The sequence below is a fragment of the Eptatretus burgeri genome, chromosome 2 (assembly GCF_056783735.1).
Source record: "Eptatretus burgeri isolate ZD-2024b chromosome 2, Ebu_testis_v1, whole genome shotgun sequence".
Taxonomy (NCBI): domain Eukaryota; kingdom Metazoa; phylum Chordata; class Myxini; order Myxiniformes; family Myxinidae; genus Eptatretus; species Eptatretus burgeri.
Window position 1 is genome coordinate 51420004 of NC_140962.1, and position 13801 is coordinate 51433804.

The window sequence follows — 13801 nt, forward strand, 5'->3', positions numbered from 1 at the left end:
CGGCGATAAACAGACAGACAAAGACAAAGACAGACAGACGAACAAAATCGACCAACCAATATACTTGAAAAATATTCGATTTTGCAAGTCACAAACAAACAGACAGAGAGGGATGAAAACATAACCTCCTTCACCTTCGGTGGCAGAGGTAAATATAGAGCAGGGCACTTCAGTGGTGGTTCCTCCAAGATGTGACAACCTGCTTCAACGGACTACGACACCTCTACATTCAAGGTTAATGTGTCTTGCTTGTCACTCCCTTCATAGATACCATCCACTATGTTCATCTACTCACTGCAATTATCGACAAACTGAATAGAGTACTGATAACTGGCTGTGAGCTCACGTGTCAACTGTGGTCAAGAAGCTCAGGTTTGGAGAAACGTGCGACCTTTTTCGCACATTACAACAATCGAAATTCTATTTCTACAAGTTGTAAAAAAACACAAGTTGGTTTTAAAAATGCAAAAGGATGCAGGGATGGTATGCCAATAACTTTGTAACAATTCGGTCGGGATCGTCGCAAGAAAGAATCATATGAAACCATCCCTACATCTTTCTTTGAATCATGGTTGTTGCCTGTCCATCAGCGATGCTGTTCAGGAGTTTCATGAGTGTTGTTGGATGTGAAATCATCCACAGATCACTGGTAGGTGCTTTATCGAGGCAGATGTGTTTTTGACGATTTGTGTGGTATTAAACATATGGAGTGTCGTTTCCATCCCTACAAAGGAAGTCTACCTGATACTTCTGTTTTGGTGCTTTGTGGTGAGAAACCAAATCTTGGATGAGATAGAAAACCTAACTCTGTGTCGAGGTGCTTTTCAGAGATCTTCCCAAAGACTAAAATGGCCTTTTAGTGATTTTTAAATCAAACGCATGTTTTTTAAAATTAATATTTTAACATTGTGAAACCAGTCACGTTTAGTATGGAATGTTTGCCTTTGGACTGGGAAACATGTCAGTTAAACAATCTGAATCGAACGTTGAGCACAGGCAACAACTTAGATTTCTGTTGACTATCAACTCTGGTTTGATTAGACATTGAAATATAAACAGAGTGTGAGAACTTATTTACAGTGCATAGTCACTTATTAACAAAAAATAGTGTAAAACTAACAATGTGCCCAAATATAGTGCAGCACGTCTTTGCTTGAGGACAACATTAAACCAGCTGTCTCATCTGCACGAACTTGTAACCGATTAAAGACCTCACAAGACTTGCATGACGCTCAGCATTATAAAAGGAGAGAGTACGGACAAACAACGTTGGGAAGGCAATGGCAAATTACCCAGTTCGGTATAACCCTTGCCAAGAAACTGCTTTGGCAGCACCTACGATCTGGAAATGGAGTATTGTGCAGGTTTTAGTTTCAATTGCTCGTATTCTCTTGCCTTCGGACATGTACCAAGATTTTAACAGATTAAATTTTTTTATTCATCAGTTTCATGAATGGAGATCAAAAAAGTTCCGTCCCCCACCCACGTCCACCCTCCCCCCCCCAATCTTTGAAGCCACTCTTGTGCCAATCATAATGGGCATGGATCTTTGGCCTTCTTTCCGCATGCAGTTTTCCGTAATGGCGCACACGGCTTCCCAGCATCTGATGAATTTATTGAGATCATTGGAACAGAAGCCATGTTTATGGTTCTGAAACTTGTCCTAAACAAGGTCAACGGTTTAACAACCTTGTGTACCGGGAAATTTTATTGCTGCACTTTCACTTTTTGGACACAGAATAGCATAGCATTCTCAGAAAGTGGAATGATTTAAATACGACCATTTTTTATTGTCGCCCCCTGTTCATGAACAATAAAATTTCATAGTTTATATTTTTAAAATGTCTCTCAATATTCTGAAACTGAAGATTTTGACATTGATGTGAGGCTCATAGAGGATCGTGCACGATTAAAGAAATGAGGAGACCTCGGTATACTTTTACATGTATAACATAAAATAACTAGAGAGTTCATAGAACACCTTACCCCACGCAGTATTGAGAAACAAGGACATGGGTGGGGGACTGCAAGCGGAAAATTTGATTGGTCATGATGACATTAAATGCTGTAACATTTTGTTCAAGTACGGACTGATAAACGGAAGTGTTTTGAAGATGCCAATCAGGCGATTTGTGTTATATAGGATACAATTCTGTACATGAAATTTTATATAAGTATATAACATATAATCTATATACAAGTATACAGTTCAAATATATAATTCAATTGAAATAAAATAAGAATTTTAATGGTTGTAGAAAAAAAAAAACCTCGAAAGTTTAGTGCCATTGCTGCAGTGTATTTTACACCACATTATTCAACATGTTGCATTAGTTCTCCATTCCAGTTTGTGTCCTTTATGACATCTTAAAAACGGTTAATTTCCTGTTTGGAATGATTTTCAATTTTGTTTGACTGCCCGACAGGCAGGCAGAGTAACAAAATTATCTCGCTCCACTGGAAAGGCATTCTATGCCGAGCTCGAGTCCGTGGTTGATCAGTGCTCCAGGCGAGATACTCTTCCAATCTTGGGGGATTTCAATGTATCGACTGGTACTGCAGGAATGGCTATGAGACGTGTGTTGTTCCCCATGGGTCTGTAGCTGTGAACTAGAATATCGCTAAGTTCCTTGACTTTGCAAGAAGTCGTGGACTTAGGGGGGGCTGGTTCATGGTTTTAGCGCCCACAAGCTCATCGCTGGACTTGGTATTCCAATGCTGGTGGTGTGGCAAAGGAGACTGACCATGTGCTCGTTGATGGTTGCTGGAGGATGATTCAGAACTACAGGGTCTACCGTAGTGCCCAGTTCTTCAATACCGACCACAGGCTTGTTGTAGAATCTCTGAAGTTGCAGCATAAATCCAGGAGAATGGTACCATCCCAGCCAAGGATAAGAGGATAGCTGAGGAGTTTGCAAACAGGCTGAGTGGGGATTTGGGGGGGGGGGTCTCAGTGCTGTGGGGGATCATGAAGAGTTGTGGAGTGCCTTCAATACTACCATCCTTGATGTTGCTGGTGGATATCTTGGAACCCACCATTAGGCGAAGAGGAACTTTGTCTCCCAAGGGATGCTGAATTCCATTGACCAGAGTTGCAGGGCCAGGCTTAATGGCAGAGCTGAGCTGCTCAGGATGCTGAGGTGTAAAACTGTACGTGCGCTGAGAGCAGACAAGGAGACAGAGCATCACTTGTGGTCAAGTGATTCTCATCCTGCTTACAGGGGAATTCGCACATCGCGTTTCTCCAAGGCTGTCCCTCCGTGCACTGCAGTTAGAGCAGAGGGTGGTAGGCTCTTGACAGAGGAGTCCAAAGTGAAGGCCCGCTGGGCCGGTTACTTTGAGCGGCCGCATCAGGCTGACCCACTGGCTGTTGAGTTGGATGTCAGGGATATAATTTTCCCATTGCTGATCCTCCAATAAACTGTGAACCACCTTAATTTGTGGAAAAACAGGCTGCAGTGAACCAGTTGAAAGGGGGAAAAGCTACTGGGATCTTTCACTTCCATGCTAAACTTCTCAAGGCTGATGGAAATGCTGTACACGTATTATTGCATGAAGTTCTCTGCTCTATTTGGAACACAGGCATCATCCCAATTGACTGGAAAAGGGGCCTCATTGTCCCTCTCTTGTAAGGGAAGGGTGATCGCCAGGACTGTAGCAACTACTGAGGGGTGACACTACTCTCAGTGCCGGGCAAGGTCTTTGCTCGGATGATTCTTGATAGGGTTCATCATCATCTGCTTGAGCACCAGCGCCCAGAGCAGTCAGGCTTTACACCAAAGAAGTCAACAATTGACCTTATCCTTGCTCTTCGGGTCCTCACCGAATGCAGGTGAGAGTTTTGGCAGGTGCTGCTCTCAGCCTATGTTGATCTCCGCAAAGCATTCGATTCAGTGAATCGGGAGGCCCTCTGGAGAATTCTTGGTCTTCTCAGGGTGCCACCAAAGTTGATCAACCTGATTTCTGAACTATACTCTGGAACAGAGAGTGCCGTGAGGTATGGTAGTTCCATCTCCGACTCATTTCCAGTTGTTACTGGAGTTTGTCAGGGGTGTGTACTGGCTTCCACACTGTTCAACACTTGCATGGACTGGATTCTGGGGAAGATGTCAGAGAGATCAAGCTGCAGTGCATTGCTTGGGAATGTCAAGATCTCTGACCTTGATTTCAGAGATGATGCGGTTATTCTTGTGGAAACACCGGATGTTATTATAGGGGCCCTTGAGGTACTGAGTGAGGAATCAGAGCTGCTGGGACTATGGGTTTCCTGGGTCAAAACAAAGATCCAGGCTATTAATGCCATCTTGAATGCTGCCATCTTGTCTCTACCTGTTTAAGGTGAGGATGTTGAGGTCACGGAGAGATTCACTTACCCTGGTAATGATATTCATGTCTCCTCAGGTTGTGAGCCAGAAGTCAACAGGCATCTGGGTCAGGTCTGGGGAGTCATGGATTCACTGGATCATCGGATGTGGTGATGATGGTACTGATGCAGGAGGACGAAAGTCAGAGTCTTCAGGTCCTTGGTGCTTCCAGACTTGCTCGACGGATGTGAAACTTGGACTCTGACAAAAGATCTGAGACAAAGACTTAACTCCTTTGGCAGCGGGTCTCTTCAGTGAATCCTTTGCTATTGCTGGTCAGACTGTGTCGACTAAGCGGTTGCCGAGAGAGACTCAAATGAGATTTGTTACTTGCAGTCCGTGAGCGTCAGCTGCAGCTCACCTGATGCTGATCCTGCTCACCAGATTCGCTCAGCGAGGGAGCCTCGTCGGTGGAGGCGGCCAACGGGACGACTGCGTTCCTCGTAGTTGCAGCAGGTTGATCGGCATCTCAAGGAGATGGGGATAGGCCAGGCATCTGCCCTCATGTAACTGTGGGCATGTGCAATCGGGTCGAATTCAGAGCCAAAGTACTGCTAAACTGTAGGTTCATTTTCCGATTCAAGGTCAAAATATAACATTCAATTGAAATAAGTTGTGCTTCAATCATAAACTGACATTTGTAGACAGACAGACAGAAGTGAAGCAATTGCTTAACCCCGCTTTCCGCTTCACGTGTGTGGTGCCAGGTTGCGGTGGTTTGGGCATAGAATGAGAAATCAATTAAGGAAGTATGGAATGAGTCAATTAGAAAGAAAATAACACGAGGAAGACAGAGATGATGGCAGTGAGTTATCGTGGAAAGAGATTTGAAGAACAAGGAATTGAGAGAAGAAGACACAGAAGACAGAAGAGAATGGAGAAGGTTGATGCGAGACATTTGATACTTTCAAGAAGTGTGGGAAGGGGAGCTAGGGGTGGGGGTGGGGATGCCAAAAGAAAAGTATAGCGAGATAAGAAAAGAGGATGAAGCCAGGCTATACCAGCTCTGTACAAGTTGAACAGAAGTGGTGCTCAGCAGCTGGTCAGGTAGCAAGCTAATTTCCCTCATGATGTTTGCAAGGCGGACTGGTAGCTCATGCCGCAGAAAGGCAAAAGAAGTTCTCTCGCAGGCATTCACAGTACCTGGGTGGGGAGGAGGTGGACACACAGTGTTGAGTAAAAAAAAAATGGCCAGCCAATCTCAACGATATAAACCGGCCGGCAGGAGTCGTAGTGCAGCATTATGCTTCCTTCACTTTCTTTCCCTCTCACTCCTCTCCAAAGTCTCGAAAGGTGCAGCTTTCTGCTCTCAACTCATTTGTTTCACATGACATCCACTCCATGCCATCCTTTTTTCATTCTCACAATAATAGCATTCAATTTTATGGCGTAACATCCAAGGAAACGATAACCCGATGATGGCTCATGGTTTCATTGATGTGAATGAATTTAAATACAATTTTGGAGCCAAGAATCCATGAACTATGAAAATTTTGACCAAAGGAAGAAACAATCTACATATTACATCTGTAAAAAAAATCTGCTAAATATTTTTAATCTAGCCCAATCAACACCCTTCGACTTACTGCTTATCTAGTGTCACAAATTGCACTCGTCAAACGGTACCAGAAATCCAGTTGACATCAGTTATCACATGGTATCAATGTTCCAAGGTCCTGAGAACCTTTTGCTTTCTGAAACTACCAGGAAGAGATTAAGCAGTTTACAACCCCCAAACCCCACCCCACACCAACCAGAGTCGCTAAAATCAATTATATTTATACCTTTTTACCCTATCAAACTATTGACGTATCGGTGTCCAGTTTATAAATCAAAGACATTCAAGCAATTACAAAAATAAACCGATTTATTATAAACTACACACACAAATTTACAAACTTTATCGACATGGCTGGTTTGACAATTCACACGTCATGTACAGAATCAGCCATTATCCACACACCACTTGTGTACTTTTCCCCAGTGTAGCATGTAAATCCCTTGAGCTCTAAACATGGACAGTACATCCATTCTCTGCACAGAGCAAAATGCTTGAACATTCAACACAGCAGAAAACATGTAAGACACACAAAGGAGAGCCTTTCCTCAGGTCTTTTCATCCTTGTGACAGGGTTGCTTGAAGTTGCTGCGTCATTATGTTTACAGAGCCAGGCAGAATATGTGTCTCAATGAGGGTGAGAAACACCTGGAGCACATCTGGGAGTACGCAGTATAGCACTTCTGATCATGGTACGTCAAAATTTTTCTGAGGCCCAGGAGATTAGAGCAGGTGTACTGGAATATTGCCCTTCGTGCAGTTTGAGCTTCCAGACTGGGAAGAACTTTGAAACAATTGTCAGTTATGGTTAATTCATGTTTACGAGTGGTTAAGGAGCAATTTCGGTAATATTGTTCTGCAATTCGTAAGAATTCTGGTTTTAACACTTTATGGAGTACTAGTTCCACCTGAAAGTCCTTCGACAGGATTAAATTCTTCAATATTAAATCTGTTGATGTTTTTGATTTTTCCATATTGATTGGTCATTTTGATACATCATATCATTGTTGGTCATATCAGGTTTGATCGGTCATTCTTTTCTAAGAAAAAAAATATATGGGTTTTAATTGTTTTGACCAACAAAAATTTAATGATGCTGTTAATCTTATTTTGTTTAACACTTTTGTATCTTTTGGTGGGGAAATATTTCAAGAAATAAAATAGATTCCAATGGGAGGGAACTGTAGCCCCCTTTTAGCAGACATTTTCCTTGTTTATTGTGACTTTTCATTTGTGCAGAAGTTGATGAAGGAGAAATTAGGCTTCGCAAAAATATTATCTTCGACATGTCATTATGTTGATGATATTTGTGCGGTTAATTAGAAGTTTTTTGAGAAGCTGATTCATAGGATTTATCCAGAAAGCCTAATAGCAAATCCGAGTAGTAATGATGATGATAGTATAGTGTCAGATTTGGAAATAATTGTTTTCGTATAAATGTGCATCATAAAGTTGACTATTTTAGTTTTCCTGTTGTCTTGCATACTTTTTTCCGTCTAGTAATGTACCAATTAAGATAGGTTACAATTCGTTTTCATCTCAGCTTATTAGATTTGCTAGAATTTGTTCTGTTGACGATAATTTTGTGGTTCACGTGAAGATGATGTATTCCATGATGTTAGGGAGGGGTTAATGTGCTAATAGTTAGATTATAATTAGGTCATGTAAGTGTTTATGAGATGTCATTGTAATCTCTTGCTTAAGCCGCTGTCACACCTTGACGATTTAGCCAGCGTATGCCGACGTATTAAAACTTGTCTAAAACGCTGGCACACGTCGAATACGTTATGGGTAAGTTGTGTATACGTTAAGAGCACGCTGAAGCACGCTGGCATATATCGTAGTACGCCGAGCTCGTCGGCAAATTTTAACATGCTCAAAATTTTTCGACGTATGCCAGTGTGTGACTCACACGTTCCGCAGACGCTGGCCATAAGTTGTAGGCACGTTACGCGATCGTTGACACACGTCGACACACGTTACTTGTAAGTTACTCATAAGTCAAAACACGTCGAGGTAATGGTTAGCGTCAGTGTTCCAGACTCCATGCTTTTTTTTTTGTTTTTTTGTTTTTTCGGCATGACGGTGATGTTGACATTTCGATTTCTAGTGCAGTTATAATATAATACTTGCCGAAACCCCGTCACAGACAGATTCCGTTCCATGAGCCCAATGTGACAACCAGTGGCGGCTCTTGTAAGAGCCGGATCCCAGTCGATGTACTCCATGGCTTTACCTAATGAGGCCTACAAAACGTCCTTGTACACGACATTTTTGGTGTACACTACTCCTTGTGAAGAAGTCCCTGGTTTGTGCACGTGTCTACTTTGACGTACAAACACAGTGTCAAAACTTCTCAGGTCACCGTACCGAGAAAAACATGACGCGACCACTAGGAGGAGCACAAAATTGGTCCTTCAGTATTAATATATAGATGCTTCAGAGTTGAAGGTTGACTATTGCCACGATGTGCGATGCACTCTTACAGGTATGAAGTTTCTTTTAGTCCAGGTCACAGTACCGAGAAAAACGTGACGCAACCGCAAGGAGGAGCACAAAATTGGTCCTTCAACATTAATACATAGATAATTAATAGGCTGCCGCTCAACGATTTAAATCATAACCACACTAGAAATCGAAGTGTCAACATCACCGTCATACCGAAGAGAAAAAAACAAAAAAAAACAAAAAAACATGGAGTCTGGCAAACTAACGGGTTCCTTCTGTGTGAACCCCATTTTTATATACCAATTCCCCTAAACGCTGCCAATACGCCATTATACGGTAGCTGTACGTTAGTAACATGTTCAGTAAGTTCTGTGGTCGTCTGGAAGACGTCAAATACATCTACATACGTCAATGTGTGTTGGAGATACGTTACACATAGGTTCAAAGCACGTTACTCATAGGTTAGAAATAAGTTTCGGGTACGCTAAACATTACCTCAACGTGTTTCGACTTATGAGTAACTTACAAGTAACGTGTGTCGAGGTGTGTCAACGATCACGTAACGTGCCTTCAACTTATGGCCAGCGTATGCGGAACATGTGCTTCATACGCTGGCATACGTCAAAAATTTTTAGCATGCTTAAAATTTGTCGACGTGCTCGGCGTACTACGATGTATGCCAGCGTGCTTCAGCGTGCTCTTAACATATACAAAACTTCCCCATAACGTATTGGACGTGTGCCAGCGTATTCGGCAAATTTTTCATACGTCGGCATATGCTGGCTAAAACGTCAAGGTATGACAGGGCCTTGACACTTCGATGTCTAGTGCGGTTATGATATGAATCGTCAAGTGGCAGCCTTTTAATAGGTCATGCCACGTGATCATTGGCGATACGCTGCCGCTCGCTATGCATACCTTAGACTATCGTTAGGCATAGGTTGTGAACGCCAACAACACGCTTAGCATTCGTTGGTATAAGTTATCTATATATTATTGAAACGTTCTGTGTACGTTACTAATACGTTATGCATACGTCCAACTCGTTATGAATACGCCAAAAACTGAAAAAAACATCAATAGTTCAGTGTACGCCAGCGTTTTACATACATTTTGATACATTGCCATACGCTGGCTAAAACATCAAGGTGTGACAGCGGCTTTAGGTTTGATTGTTTTTTGTGCAAACAAGTTCCCAGAGCATTGGAAGTTGTGTGAAAGAATAATAACAATAAAAAATTAAATGGGGAACGGTTTAAAAAATAATTATTTAATTAATTAAACCGGAAGTGTGTCATAAGTGTTTCCTGGAAAAAGGATTTCATTATAAAGGGACGACCTGTGTTTTGATTTGTGTGCTGGTGGACTCCTGTGTACATTCTGTGATGGTCTGGTAAGAAGTAGTTAGGTATTTCTGGACAACAGGTGTGTGCGTGTGTGTGTGCGTGTGTATGTTCTCCTCTTGTCTTCCAGCTCTCATTTTTCTTTGTTGATGGAGGGGTGAATCTTGCAAATAGTTTTTGTAAAGTTCACTTGGCTGCACCTGGATTGGTTTGAGGCTGGAGGATTAGCAGCCGAAACCCGAATCCTATTCAGGTTCCTCCTGATAACTCCATCTTTGGATATTTGGGTTCCTCCTGATACGCCAGTGCTTTATTTGATCAGTTAATTGATTTGGTACAACTTCATGATCCAGGCAGGAAGAAAGCATCAGAAAAGCTGAATGCAATTACCAATTTAGATGGTGAAATTGTTTTTATTTTATCTCTTCATCTGCAGCCTTTGGCTGCATCAATTTCTGGGGGTACAGCTGTGCTTCTGATGGAATGCCCCCAATTATAACACGCTGGTGTTGTAATTACAACACATTTTGCCAACCTTGGAAGGATGACAGGCTGAGTCAACCCGACCTGGTATGAATCCAACAGCCTGATAGGGGCTTGAACTCAAGACCTTAGGATCTGAGGCCAAGCACCTTAACCATTAAGCCAACACCAGACCTGATCAAATTGGTACTCACTCAGTTTGGCCTTTTGCTGAGGGTCCAATTCTCCTTTCCTGAATGAAAGCTCCCACACTGGAGCAAATCACCAAGAGAACGAGCCGTTCATCACAGCAGCATTGAAACGAAGGAGAGGAGAGGAGAGGAGAGGAGAGGAGAGGAGAGGAGAGGATAGGAGAGGAGAGGAGAGGAGAGGAGAGGAGAGCTGTAAGGAGAGGAGAGGAGAGGAGAGGAGAGGAGAGGAGAGGAGAGGAGAGGAGAGGAGAGGGAGAGGAGAGGAGAGGAGAGGAGAGGAGAGGAGAGGAGAGGAGAGGAGAGGAGAGGAGAGGAGAGGAGAGGAGAGGAGAGGAGAGGAGAGGATAGGAGAGGAGAGGGTCCCATAACATGGGTCATGGCACTTTCTATAGTTCCAGGTTCCCCCATTTCAAGACTTCACTGGCCCTCCCTCTTACATATTCACCCTGGCCGCAGCCATATGCAGTTCCTTGCTCCCAATAACCGTTCTACCCCTTTTGTCCTCAATCATCCTTATTTTCCTGATTTTTTTATTATTGATTATGCTCTTCCTGCACTAATTTTCAGGCTTAGTGTTGGCATCGATCCAGATCTTAAGGATACCGAGTTCAAGCCCCTATCATGCTGTGAAAATAACATCAGGTGGGTTGACTCAGCTCGTCATCCTTCCAAGGTCAGCAAAATGTGTTCCAGCTTACTGGGAAGAATGTTTTACTTGCAGACTGGGAAAAATGAGCTATTTGAGTATCCTGCATTGGATTGGCAACCCCTCCCCAAGCCAAGGAAAAACTGTCTCAGCAGACTGATGCGTCTGAAGACATGAAAGGAGGGGTTCTTCTTCTTGCACTCTTTTTCACATGAAATAAAATGTTCAAAATAAAAACCAATTTGCAAATTACTGCATGAAGCAACAGAACACGATGTTGAATCCACTACTTAGGAAAATAGAACGGCACTTGGTAAAGTGCATACCTATGCCTAGACAGTGTATCCCACTGAGAGGCTGGATCTGGATCCAGACCTGAACCGAAATCTAATTGGCTTGTTCTTTTCACCTAACCAACTCGTCCACAAAATTGAGATATTTTGCAAAAAAGTACATCGTGTTTATCCCCATCTGTTAGTGGTGACAAATCACGGAAAATTCTCATATAGGGAACCAGATCTTCACCGAAATCGAATCATTTTGCCCTCATCACACATCCAATCCGTCGACCTAATTTCATCCGGATCCGTCCACAACTTTTAAAGATATCCTGCTCACAGACAAACAGACAGACAGTGGTGAAAACAACCTCCATCCACCCTCGGTGGTGAAGGTAACAACCTAGAGAGCACAAAGTCTGAAAATTTTTGCAGAAAATGTAGGGAATAAGGGAGTGAATTTGAAATTTGTACCTGAATCATAAAGTTTACCTTGACATGGTTACGGAATCAACATGAAACTGCAGCTAAAGTGTGGAGACATTTTAAGACAACATGCTGCATACGCACACCATTTTTGGTCAATTGTACAAGATATATTTTCACGCAAGTTCCTGGAAACACTGGTTTCTGGCTCATTGGAGTGATTCAGCAAGTCATTAGCGTGACAGTTTGTGTGGCTTCTGATGCAAAAACCAAAATAATTTGCATGAGTTAGGGTTTCAGAGCATTTGGCAGTCATGCATTAAAAAAAACAAACAAACAAACAAGCAAACAAAAGAAAAGTATGTGTACGTGTGTATATCTGTTTGTGTGTTTGTATGTGGACATATTAAAGAAGGCGCTTGCAACCAAAAGTAAACTATATCGACTCCGCTGATTTGAACAATAAGCAAGAGTCGACCCAGTCTCAGGTGACGTTTCACATGCTTCACAGCAGTCTTCCTCCGTCCAATAGAGGGGTCTAATGGCTTGAGGAAGCCTACCGAGAGTGGATTGGCCTGAGGAAGCCTACCGGGAGTCGATTGGCCTGAGGAAGCCTACCGGGAGTCGATTGGCCTGAGGAAGCCTACCGAGAGTGGATTGGTCTGAGGAAGCCTACCGAGAGTGGATTGGCCTGAGGAAGCCTACCGAGAGTGGATTAGCCTGAGGAAGCCTACGGAGAGTCGGTTGGCCTGAGGAAGCCTACCGAGAGTCGATTGGCCTGAGGAAGTCTACCGGGAGTCGATTGGCCTGAGGAAGCCTACCGAGAGTGGGTTGGCCAGTGGAGCCGACTGAGAGTGGGTTGGCCAGTGGAAGCCTACCGAGAGTGGGTTGGCCAGTGAAGCCTACCGAGAGTGGATTGGCCAGAGGAAGCCTACCGAGAGTGGATTGGCCAGAGGAAGCCTACCGAGAGTCGATTGGCCTGAGGAAGCCTACCGAGAGTGGATTGGTCTGAGGAAGCCTACCGGGAGTCGATTGGCTTGAGGAAGCCTACCGAGAGTCGGTTGGCCTGAGGAAGCCTACCGGGAGTCGATTGGCCTGAGGAAGCCTACCGGGAGTCGATTGGCCTGAGGAAGCCTACCGAGAGTCGGTTGGCCTGAGGAAGCCTACCGAGAGTGGATTGGCCTGAGGAAGCCTACCGGGAGTCGATTGGCCTGAGGAAGCCTACCGGGAGTCGATTGGCCTGAGGAAGCCTACCGGGAGTCGATTGGCCTGAGGAAGCCTACCGAGAGTCGGTTGGCCTGAGGAAGCCTACCGAGAGTGGATTGGTCTGAGGAAGCCTACCGAGAGTGGATTGGCCTGAGGAAGCCTACCGAGAGTGGATTAGCCTGAGGAAGCCTACGGAGAGTCGGTTGGCCTGAGGAAGCCTACCGAGAGTCGATTGGCCTGAGGAAGTCTACCGGGAGTCGATTGGCCTGAGGAAGCCTACCGAGAGTGGGTTGGCCAGTGGAGCCGACTGAGAGTGGGTTGGCCAGTGGAAGCCTACCGAGAGTGGGTTGGCCAGTGAAGCCTACCGAGAGTGGATTGGCCAGAGGAAGCCTACCGAGAGTGGATTGGCCAGAGGAAGCCTACCGAGAGTCGATTGGCCTGAGGAAGCCTACCGAGAGTGGATTGGTCTGAGGAAGCCTACCGGGAGTCGATTGGCTTGAGGAAGCCTACCGAGAGTCGGTTGGCCTGAGGAAGCCTACCGGGAGTCGATTGGCCTGAGGAAGCCTACCGGGAGTCGATTGGCCTGAGGAAGCCTACCGAGAGTCGGTTGGCCTGAGGAAGCCTACCGAGAGTGGATTGGCCTGAGGAAGCCTACCGAGAGTGGATTAGCCTGAGGAAGCCTACCGAGAGTGGGTTGGCCTGAGGAAGCCTACGGAGAGTCGGTTGGCCTGAGGAAGCCTACCGAGAGTCGATTGGCCTGAGGAAGTCTACCGGGAGTCGATTGGCCTGAGGAAGCCTACCGAGAGTGGGTTGGCCAGTGGAGCCTACCGAGAGTGGGTTGGCCAGTGGAAGCCTACC

The 13801-nt window shown here is 44.5% G+C and overlaps 1 protein-coding gene across 2 annotated transcripts in view; it reads right to left on the bottom strand.

Annotated features, from left to right (window-relative positions):
* The window catches only part of LOC147032037 (pyruvate dehydrogenase (acetyl-transferring) kinase isozyme 2, mitochondrial-like), a 68870-nt gene that overhangs the window by 52557 nt on the left and 2512 nt on the right, over window positions 1-13801 (bottom strand). Inside the window, exons 2-3 of one of the 2 annotated variants that reach the window (XM_085869326.1) lie at window positions 5366-5507; window positions 4746-4874 (exon numbers count right to left, since the gene is read on the bottom strand). In XM_085869326.1, coding sequence (XP_085725452.1) covers window positions 4746-4874; window positions 5366-5507 — 271 coding nt within the window. The remainder of the gene's footprint in view (window positions 1-4745; window positions 4875-5365; window positions 5508-13801) is intronic. The other variant, XM_085869327.1, reaches the window with a different exon arrangement.